The sequence below is a fragment of the Lactuca serriola genome, chromosome 8, assembly GCF_051521515.1.
Source record: "Lactuca serriola cultivar US96UC23 chromosome 8, Lser_US96UC23_V15, whole genome shotgun sequence".
NCBI classification, from domain to species: domain Eukaryota; kingdom Viridiplantae; phylum Streptophyta; class Magnoliopsida; order Asterales; family Asteraceae; genus Lactuca; species Lactuca serriola.
In genome coordinates this window covers 60489560-60501510 of record NC_136415.1, presented here as the reverse complement: position 1 = coordinate 60501510, position 11951 = coordinate 60489560, and the positions used below count along the sequence as shown (strand labels likewise).

Sequence of the window (11951 nt, the reverse complement as noted above, 5' to 3'; positions counted from 1 at the left end):
AGGGCCTGCCGATAGAGCTGGGAGGGGAGGCGATACTAGTTATCAGGTTAGAGAGAGGCATGGCCCGTAAGCTGCCCCCCTTAAAAAGCCATTACTTAATAAGGATTTAATCCATAACAATTTTCGCATTGAACCCACAAATGTCGGTATTGTTGAGTTACACCCATATGAGTATAACTTTTTGGTATAGTTTGATCACTCGTTGTGATATCCTCGTTTTGACTACTATTTTCGCTTTTACTACAAATGGAACTAGAAATGTAATTGTTACTGGAATTGTCTAGCAACACAACACTTGTATTGCTCTCCCACAACCCCGTTTTCACGGTTTAGGCTGCTCTAATCCTGGATGTGAAGAATAAAATAAAATTTTCGTTTTTCTTGCATGATTTTCAATTTTCTTAAGATTTTATATTATATATTCATATTCCACACGTTTAACTAATAAAAGAACCATTTAAAAGAGGTTTGCGAAATTTGAAAGAAAAATAGAAAGTCATCAACGAAAACGAAAAGAGAGGGATTCGAACCCTCGGTACGAATAACTCGTACAACGGATTAGCAATCCGCCGCTTTCGTCCACTCAGTCATCTCTCCCAATTGAAAAAGATAATTACTATGTTATATTACACATCAAGTAAGGATTAACGAAAGTATTTCTTTCACATTCTTTATCGTTATTATATAATTAGCAATTCCATTTAGATGCTCAAAAGATCCAAATAGAAAGATAAATAAAGAAGAACTCCAACGATCAATCCTAGCATTAATTGCTAAGGATCCAACAAGTCCAACATTTATTCATGTGTCAATTCTCTCTCTCTCTCTCTCTCTCTCTCTCTATATATATATATATATATATATATATATATATATATATATATATATATATATATATATATTCCGATAAGAAGAAAATTTTTGGGTTAGAAGGTTAGAAGGTTTTTTTTTTCTACATATTTTTTTCGTGAACAAAACAAATGAATCACTAGATCAATCAAAAATAACATTGTTTATAAAAAAATCCCGAAAAACATCTCTATGATTTATTTTTACGAGGATTTTGTTGTTATTCACTATAAATTTCATAAAAGTGAACTTTTTTTTTTGTTTACTAAAAAATGAATAATGAATGTGTTTTTTTTCTTCTGAATTGTTTTTATTTTTGATTTATCTAATGATTTATTTTGTTGGTTCGTTAAAAGAATTTATATATATATATATATATATTGACGTGGTTAATGTTTATTACTTAGTTATATCAACTTAAAGACAATTTTACCTTTCTTATGAGTCTATAAAAAATCCGGAATTAATATATTCATTAGTTTAAAATTCATCAAAACCGTTATTACTTCTAACCTTCACATATTATGAGCGTTTTTTAGCACAGAACATTTGCAAGCGTTTGAGAGTTTCTAACTTTTAACCGTTAACAAAATGTTTCGTTTTATCTAGATAGTTCTCATGGTAACTTCAAATGCTATTTTTAACATTAAGATTTGTTGTGTACGTATAAACACTTAAAAAGAACAAATATAGAACATCTCTAATGGCGGACGTAATTTAAGGTCTGTAGCTTTCTAAATTATCATACTTGATAGTGCTACATTACATATATATAAACTTTTACATCAAATCCTTTCAAAAATTCATAGATAGACCACGCACACTTATTTATTCATTTAACATATAATTTATATATAAGCATTATACCAAAAAAAAAAAAAAAAAAGTTTACTTTTGTTACATATTTTGATGAAACTTATTCAGTATTGGTTTTTTAACAAACTAAAAGTAAAATCATAATAAAAAATTAAATTGTCAAAACGTATTCAATATTGATCTCATTTTGAAGGTATTAGTTAGCTTTTTTAATGATATATTTTATTAATTATTATTATTATTCTATTATGTATTTATGATATATTAATAAAAAGGATGTAAAATTAATATATATTGTATATGATTGAAAGGGTTTGAAATAAAAATATAGTAAATCTTATTGGACGAGTGGTGGGGCCATTTTATTGTAATTCATGGAGAATGAGATGGATATGTATCATATAAACCTCAATCCTACTATCTTTTCATTTTTCATGGAAATGATATTCTAAAGAACGTATCATAGTGGATACTCGTAAGTCTTAATCATGGTTTCGAAGCATTAAACTCATACCAAATTGGGTCAATTAGTGATATTTTTGGTGGGAGGACTTTGTGGTACAACTCATAATAATTCTTCAAAGGGAGATGATAAATCCACGTCTTTTTTTTGGTAATCCATTTACTTTTAAACTTAGTTGACAAATATGCCCACATCTATATTTAGAATGCAATTTAATTTTCATTTTAGGCACAGTCTCGTTATCAGTATTTAATTTTTGCTTTTCATATTTTGTTTACACATCATTTTAATACTTCATTTTTACGATGTTTTAATTTTTTTTTTCTCCACAGAAATTTTAATGATGCAAATATACTTAATTTTTTGTCATCCCTCATTATGATAATTGTATTTATTTATTTTTTCCTGTGATGAGAATAAGGTTTAGGATTTATTAGATTACATGCATATGTTTAGTCATTGTTTTACATGTTTTCAGCAACATTTGTTAGCCACTCTGTGTCAATGATATTGTAAGTATAACTCTATAAACATTATTTTATTTATGTCGTTGTATGTTATTTTGTGCTTATAGTTTAATCATTCTTTTGTTATTATTTCTTACAAGTTGATCGCATGGAAGATGAGCCATAAACATTCTCAATTGACTAGTTGTTCATGTATTTGTTATTTAAATTTAACTGAAAACCAAACCAATTAAACCGAAAACGATCAAACCAAACTTTATTCGGATCGGTTTCGACTGATATTTTGGAAGTCAAAAAACCGAGAAATCTGAACCGAACAGTTATGCCTTCATCATCTATAACAAGGTGTAATTTAATTTTTTATATTAGTCATATGTCTAATTATTAGTAAATCATTATCCCAAACACACGCGACTTCTTCCTCCTTCGGCGGCAACCATCTTCATCGAACATGTTTGGCGCTGCAATATTCAGCCGTCAAACAGTAAGTGATCATCCATTCTTTTTCCTTGTGTATGTTTCCAGTTTTGCGTCTTATCTCTTCACAACATTTGATTCTATGTGTACGGTTCCCTGTTAATTCTAAATATCAAACTTAACAGTGACGAGTATGATTATGTCAATTCCAAATACCAAAACAAATATAATAATTCCTTGATTTTGATTAGGGATGTTATCCATTCAGTTTAATTGGTTATCAGTTTGTTCGGTTCCGTTTGATTGGGTTTTTTTTTTACTTCCAAATTATTAACCAAAAACCGGCTTGAATAAAGTTTGGTTCAATCGTTTTCGGTTTAATTGGTTTGGTTTTTAGTTAAATCTGAATAACAAACATATGAACAACTAGTCAATTGAGAATGTTTATGGCTCATCCTTTGTCTCACAAACAAAAAACCTAAGTGTCATAATCAGGGAGGACAAAAATTAAGTACTAATGAATAGATGATAAAATTAAGTGAAAAAAAAACTTAGTGAAAATGAAGTATCAAAAATGATTTGTGAACAAAAAAATTAAAAGCGAAAATTAACTACTAATAATGAACAATGTGCCTAAAATAAAAACTAAATTGCATTCTAAATATAGATAAGGGCATAATTGTCAACTAAGTTTAAAAATCAGTGGATTATCAAAAAAATGTCGTGGATTTATCATCTCCCTTCTTCAAACTCCCGTAATTAAATTAAACACGTAATATCGCTACGTATAATTAATATATTTTGAGTTCGCTTCCATCCATTATTAGTACCTCAAAGCTCCAATCAGGTTCTAATCTATACAATTTCTCTCTTTGTATCAATATATCTATTGCTTGTTTTACTATTTATATTTCATATCCTTTAAAAATTTGTGTTAAATGTGCTCATCATGTTTTTTTGAAAATAATTATTAAAGTTAATGATATCAATATATAGTACCATAGTTGTCGGCTATCAATGTGTGATTAAGTATGTAAACCATAGATGATACCGATTCATGATTTATCCAACATTTTTGCTGTTTAGTTCTATATAAAATATTCCATGCATGAAGAAGATGAATGATTTTGTTAGATAATATATTTATTCAGGCAAACTTATCTGATTATTGTTCTGACATGAAGAATATATATCTAAGGTCTTCCATTGACGTTTGATGCTAAAAACTCAAGCCAATCTTGATTGTTTTGATCACTGAAAGAATGGAGGCCGAAATCTCTAGGAGCCTAAACTTTACAACATGTAAGTGTTCATATAAGAATTAAAATTTCTGAAACTGAACAATTCCTTGAGGATTTGTACAAAGTACATGCTATTTCAAAGGATTCATATGCTTAATCGGACTCACTTGTGGCCTATAAATGCAGCGTTTGGACATGGATCACCAGAAACGAAAGCTTTATGTTCTACTCAGCAGTCTTCGGGTATATACTTTCTGGTTAATTTAATGATCACAAGATGAAAACAAATATTGTATGCTAAATATTAGACTACAAGAAGTACGTTTATCGTATATGCAAGTTGTAAAGACATGCCTCGAATTTAGTGAAAGATGCATGTCATTATGTCAACAACTTCTCTCTTCTATACAAGTATGCATGCATGTCAAGTATTCACATCCTATTTTGAGAATGTTTGAAGGCTAAACTTTATTGGTTACCATTTAATGTGAAACTATATATGAAAGGTGTTGCGTGCATTTATAAGTAATTAACTAATTCTGACATTTAAACTCTTGTAGCTTCAGCTTTCCAATTTGAATGTTTTAGTGTTGAGGAAGATTTGATGATAAAGGTATCTAATATATATCTTATGTCTTAGCTTAGCGTTTTTTTTTTGTACTCTTTTTGTTTCGAAGAATGAATTACATTGGCAATGTAATTAAGTTTATATATGTTGTCCAAATGGCAGAACAAGTTAGAGAAGATTGGACCATATCTAGATGGAAGGTGTATATATCTTGTTGGTGAGTTCCAGCTAACATATTGTCTTTGTTCAAAATGTATAGAAAATTTATAATTAAACTCATTAATTGTTCATAACTCTACAATATGAATTCAGGAATGATGGGCTCTGGAAAAACAACAGTTGGCCAAATCCTATCTGAAATTCTTGGCTATTCTTTTGTCGACAGGTTTGTGTCAAGAGTACTTCTGATTCCATTAATCACTTTAAAGATAAATCTCATCCCTTTTCACGTTTTATATATTTTGAGTAATGCGTGCAGCGACAAACTAATAGAGGAGGTTGTTGGGGGAATCGCAGTTGCTGACATCTTCAAATTGCATGGCGAGAAATTCTTTAGAGAGAAGGAGGTTATTAAGTAGCTCTAAATCTATTAATTTTTTCGGACCATGAAAAACTGTTTTTTTTTTCCGCTAATGTATTTGCACTAATGATCATACTTTTTGTTTTATAATTCCTTGGTACTTTAATTCCTTAAGACTGAGGTGTTGAAGAAACTGTCATCGATGCATGGATCGGTGATTTCCACGGGTGGAGGTGCTGTTGTTCAGCCTATCAACTGGTATCTATATATACATCTAGCGCATGTGTATATATATATATATATATATATATATATATATATATATATATATATATATATATATATATATATATATATATATATATATATATATATATATATATAAATTGTCAGCAAAGTGTGTTGCTAATTTGGTAATTATATTGTTTGCGTTTAATTTGTCAGGAAATATATGCAGAAGGGTGTTACTATATTTCTAGATGTACCATTGGAAACACTGGCACTACGAATAGTTACTGTAGGAACTGCATGTCGACCACTTTTGCATGATGAATCTGGAGAAGCATATGTAAAGGTGGTATTTTTCTCTTTGCTAAATATTTGGACACGGAGCAAAAACAAAATAAAAAACATTTTAATATACAAAACCCTCATGTGACCTTTAATTTTGAACTAAATTTAATATAATTTTTTTGCTAATATGGAGTGAGGTATTTATGTTTTTGGCCAATTAGATACAATTTTTTTTATAAGAAACAAATTTATATATTAGCAAGTTAGTAAATTTAACTTACATTTTTTTAATGTTATTATTGAGATGCAAGGTCTTTAAGTTTTTAAAGCAGACTACAAAATTATTAATGTGTGAACACTTTTATAAAATACAAAAGCTCTAACAAATTAAGTACAATGCATGATATTTGTTGTTTTTCTTTAATATATTTATATATACATATAAAAACATGGTTTTGATATTTGTTGTTTTTCTTTAATATATTTATATATACATATAAAAACATGGTTTTGATATTTGTTGTTCTTTAAAATGCTTATATGTTCATATAAAACCATATTTATACATACCTATGAAACCATGGTGTTTGAAGGTTTTTTTTGAGAAAATTCATCAAATGACCAAATAAAAGGGTGTGTGTGAAGGAATTAGCCATGAAAAACTGAAATTTGTAAAATGGCCATGACTTCCGCAAAGAGAGGCTCTGCGGAAGCCTTAAACCTATGAGGAACCTGAAAATAGCAATGAAGAAATGAGGTGACAGGGGTATTTTTGTAAAATCACCAAACAGAAAACCGGGTTTTTAGTGCTGGCTGCGGAAGGAGGAAGAGTTTGGGGGAGGTCTGCTGCAGAACGAAGACAAGGAACGGGAAAGAAACGATCGATCGAATCTCAAAAAAATAGGAACGAATATGGTGAGTAAACAGCTAGAAAATCCGGAATTTTGCAATTTTCATACGAAGAACAGTTCTTCAGAGATGTTTGGACGAAGAACAGATCCGCAGAGGGCCTTTTTGCGGATCCATAGTGCCCTCTGCGGAATTAGCCTTTTTTCTTTTAAAAAACTGTTTTTTTTTTTTGTTAAACATCCTCAGAGGTTTCATAATTATGCAAAGTCATATGCATTTCCGCAGAGACATTTTTTATGGAAGTATGTAAACCAACAGGTTTTTTTTTCGTCTTTTTCCCCACGTTTCCAAATCCTCAGAGGTTTAAGGCTTCCACAGAGCTCCTCTCTGTGGAAGTCATGGTCAATTTACAAATTTCAGTTTTTCATGGTTAATTGTTTCACAGACCCCTCCCTTTGGTATTTTTTTTTAACATAGAAAAAAGCAAGTGCTTTAAACTGCTTTCTAGATATGACTGTTTAATTATTTTTTAAATATGCTTATATATAAAAAATAAAGTTAAATTTTAATAAAGGTTTTGCACTTGACGTGGATAGAATAGAAATAATGCTTTATAGTTCTACCAAGTAAACTACAACTTATGTATTAAGTTTTTTAAAATATGCATAAATATCAACAAAATTAAATTTAGTAAAAACGAACACATAGCCATGTGTTGGAAGTTGGAACCGTGTTTCTGTCAAAGACGGTAGCTGCCTTACAAAGTAGGCTACATTTATTTATTATATTGGATTGATGTTGGGCCTATATATAAACATACTAACGGATATAAAGTTGGGCCCAAAGATGTTGTGGGGCCCTGGTCGGTCCGTAGCTTACCTACCCACTATTAGGCCGGCCCTCCAGGGTTTCATATCTATGTTATGCGGATACAAATGTATATATTTATGTATGTATAGATGTTATATGATACTCAATTGTTGCGATATATGTAGATTTTCAAGCAACTATCTATGCTCTGGAAAGAAAGGAGTGAAGCATACACCAAGGCCCATGCAAGAGTTTCCTTGGAAAGTATGTAGACCATGCTTTTTATCTTACAACATCTCCAATGTTTAGAAGTCCATAAATGCCACATCACCTTTTCACTTTTTGTCCACATCACCAACATATTTAGGCATACTCTTTATAAACCTATATCACTATTATACATAAACATTTTAAAGATTTATAGATGGGACTCTTAGAAAAATGACCATTTCCGTCCGAAGTGGCCATTATCGACAGGAATCGGACAAAAAATATCATTCGGCCTACAGAGCATGGGTAAATTACCAATTGCACTTCCGAAAATTTCAGGTTTGACTATTTTCTACAGATAATCGGTAAATGTTATATTAGATTTTACTACCAAGAGATAACTAACAAGAATTCATGTTTAACTATTTCCGACAGAATACCTACAAATCCTTTAGTTTCTTGATTTATTCTGCTGGAATACATACATATACACATCCACGTACAGATCCATATATATGCACAAACGTAAACAAATTATAAATACTATGTTTTTTTAATGTTTTCATCGTTATTTGCCAACTGATTTTCGATGAATAATAATCTTTTGAAAAATATTTTCATTATATTACATCGGTAGCTTTCAACGAATTTCCGACGAATTTATTAGTGTTGCTAGTTTGTTGCGAATTGGCGTTAAATTAGGGGTTTTTTATACTTGTTGGAAATCTATCAGTAAAATCTTTGTTTTTCCTACGTAATTATTTCCGTCAAAAAGTTTCGTAGGAAAATTGGCGGTTTTCTAGTACAAGTATCTAGTGTAGTTCCATTCATTTTGTTTCTTAATTTGATCCATAAATTTTATAAAAAATCATAAAAAAATGAAATTTTTTTAAAAATCTAAGACTATTATAATACTAGTCTCGTTATTATCAAACTAAATATAAATATGTATGAAAGAAATATATTACATATTGGTATTAATTAGTCTTTTGATGGTGTGATTGCTTAAAAATAATATTCATTTTTTATTATGTTTCACTAACAAACTAACAAAAGGAGAGGTGCAAATTGAAATTCTAATATGAAAAGAAGGAAGTAATTAAATAGGAAGCAAACTGTAGTACAAAGAATATGTATTGTGAATTATATAGACCAATTCGTTGGCATAAACCCCATGAATTTGGCCTCGCCTATGGGGTTGTTTTCATGGAGTGCTTTTTTAAAATTACGGACCTTGTTTACAAACATCATACTTATACACTCTTATATCATTTTGATCATAGTTGATACACTCTTATATCATTTTGTTTATCCATATAAACTCTCTATTCTGTCGTTCTAATATATATATATATATATATATATATATATATATATATATATATATATATATATATATATATATATATATATATATATATAAACTCTCTTCTATACTTGTATAGATATTGCAGTCAAGTTGGGGCATCGCAATATATGCAATGTTACTCCTACTCAAATTGTGATAGAGGTCTCTCTCTCTCTCTCTCTCTCTCTCTCTCTCTCTCTCTCTCTCTCTCTCTCTCTCTCTCTCTCTCTCTCTCTCTCTCTCTCTCTCTCTCTCTCTCTCTCTCTCTCTCTCTCTCTCTCTCTCTCTCTCTCTCTCTCTCTCAATTTTATAATATTTAATATTCATTAACATTGTTTTTCTTATTTAATCAACAGTTTGTTTAATTAAGTAAAAAATTAGGAATTGTTTTGGTTAATTAATTTGGTAAAAAAAGATTGATAGAGTTTATAAGTAATTTTCAATACCAACTTTATATATATATATATATATATATATATATATATATATATATATATATATATATATATATATATATATATATATATAAACCGCCTCAAAACAAATGGCTGAAAAACCAAACTATTTTTAAATTACAAGGTTTTGAATGTTTTAGTATTTCAAAAGCCAAAAATTTAGGTTAGATTTGTAAACTTCTATGAATTTTTTTGAAGCAAAATGCATTAAAGAAAATCAAAACCAACATGGGACCGAAACAATAAATAAATAAATAAAAACTAAAAACTAAAATTGATTACGTGGTTGTACATTATTTTGGTGGTATCTTACGACCAAAATAACGTGCAACAACATAATCAATGTTAGTTTTTTTAAGTTATATTCATAAGTTTTCTCTAATAAAATGAATATTAATCTCACTATGGTTAGTTATGTCATCACTAGTTATAATTTGTATTTCCATTTCCCAAAATTAATCTCACTATGTTTAGTTACATTTTGTCAACAGCTTTTTTCTACCGCATACAACTTTAATGTGAGGTTTCAAACTAGTATTTAATTGTCAAAACTTGCTTTCAAGTGTCTTTCTCTCATTCCCTTTTTTGTCTATTCGTATCAATTTTCATGTATTTTGTTGTCCCAAATTATCTTATAAATTTCAATCATTGCTCTTACTATCCAACATCATGAAATGGAAATAAAACCATATAAATGTTTTCCAACGGCTAAAAAAATCAAGCCATTCGGATTTGGTTTAGGCTTAGGTCAAAAAGGAAAAGAAAAAAAAAATCTTATTTTCATCATTAGATCTTTTGTTGGCTGTTATTATATTAGAAATTCCAATATAAAAATATTATGACTTTCATGGGATTTTGATGAAGTACAATGTTCTCATCTAATTAAATATATTGAGACTGTATTTTTCCATCAAAATCACTATTTTCTTAAACTGATTATAAGAACAGAAAATATACATTAACTTATATATTCGTGCTATAATAGCAATATGGTGGAATTGGTTGAATATTTAATGGAAATAACGGATTTAGTCTTGCAATGTTCAAACATGCAATATCTAACAAAACTTATCTTAATGCTCGACATCAAATATATGTTTCTGTGTTCGATGGCTTATGTTGTTTGTTCAAATTGCAAAGTTTTCTCTTTCTCATTTTCGGATAATTTGGCAGGTGCTTGTACAAATTGAAAGTTATTTACAAATGTTGTGTGATTGATGTATTCTCTTTTGCAATTAAGCTCAAATGCTAGATGATGGAAATGTTCTCATTAATTTTTTGTAACAATGTGAATGATACTAGTGGATTCTATTGTTTACTATTTCTATAAACTAGCTGACCTAGGTTTCCTTTGGGACAATCTTAAATTATCATTTATGAAAGTTTAAAATTGTGTTGTATCTCCTTTATTGATTGGGTAGTGGCAAGTGTGTGGTTGTTAGAACAATGCGTATTATCACAATAAAACTTGTAGTATTTGATGTTGGTTATTTTCATAACCAAACCATAAAACACGAAAGCATAATTGTAGTTCTTTATTTCCGAATCTATTTAAAAGAAAACTTAAACATAAAAGAACGATTACATACCCGCTTCTATATATGGAGATTTTCGGATCTGGAGAATGTAATGAGTTTTCCAGTAGATCACAAGAACTCGCTCTAAAATCCCTCAACAAACTCTAAACGAATTTATGTGTGTATTTTGTATATCATTATGTGTTCCTCATCACATGTATGTATATATATATATATATATATATATATATATATATATATATATATATATATATATATATACACCCTAATGTGTGAGATGGAAGAGATATAGATAATCTTGCGTCAAACCGGGAACCCAACCCATAATAGGTAAGTGAATATATCATATAAATCGGTCCATCAATAATTTATATATTAACCATAATAACCGGATTTAATGATAATAATATACATATTTATGAAGTGGTCCCATAGTTATCTAATAACCTCCCACCGGACCACGAATATATAAATGTACATATAACTGTATAAACGCTGTAATGAATGTTATCATAGTATTGGTACCCTTAAACAATCTCGTCCATTAACCATAACAATATAGGATCAAAGTGGTCTTCGTTAGTCATTACAATTTACGTAAATAAACTTATCAATGGTCACATATACATATATAACTAACGACATAGATTAAACATGATGTGTGGTTTTAAAATCAAAATAGATTTCCAACGAGTTCCTCTTTAGTGATATCAAACTTCAAATAAGTGCAACTAATAATGGAATAACTGAATCCTTAATTATGTACATAAAAACATAATTTTTTTAAAAAAACATAAAGCACAAAAAGAAACTTTTACTAAACCAAATATCGCACCAATGTGTATAGTATGCTCATGAAATACCTAGGGATGTAATCAATTTATGAG

General features: G+C 29.2%; 1 protein-coding gene and 1 non-coding gene across 2 annotated transcripts; one reads left to right on the top strand and one right to left on the bottom strand.

Annotated features, from left to right (window-relative positions):
- Window positions 1-509: 509 nt before the first annotated feature.
- On the bottom strand, window positions 510-597 carry TRNAS-GCU (transfer RNA serine (anticodon GCU)). The gene has a single exon. It is a non-coding gene; the product is annotated as a tRNA-Ser (tRNA).
- Window positions 598-4624: 4027 nt separating this feature from the next.
- On the top strand, window positions 4625-10744 carry SK1 (shikimate kinase 1). The gene is made up of 10 exons (XM_079014180.1): window positions 4625-4664; window positions 4814-4866; window positions 4984-5038; window positions 5134-5206; window positions 5300-5387; window positions 5517-5599; window positions 5786-5915; window positions 7699-7777; window positions 9169-9233; window positions 10700-10744. The coding sequence occupies exons 1-10, from the start codon at window positions 4625-4627 to the stop codon at window positions 10742-10744; spliced, it is 711 nt and encodes a 236-aa protein (XP_078870306.1).
- The last annotated feature ends 1207 nt before the right edge of the window (window positions 10745-11951 follow it).

Excerpts from the sequence above, each read along its gene's own strand:
- SK1 (XM_079014180.1), top strand. The coding sequence starts at position 4,625 with ATGCATGTCATTATGTCAACAACTTCTCTCTTCTATACAA. Across the intron at positions 5,388-5,516 it reads AATTCTTTAGAGAGAAGGAG|ACTGAGGTGTTGAAGAAACT; the intron begins GTTATTAAGTAG and ends TAATTCCTTAAG. Across the intron at positions 9,234-10,699 it reads CTACTCAAATTGTGATAGAG|GTGCTTGTACAAATTGAAAG; the intron begins GTCTCTCTCTCT and ends ATAATTTGGCAG.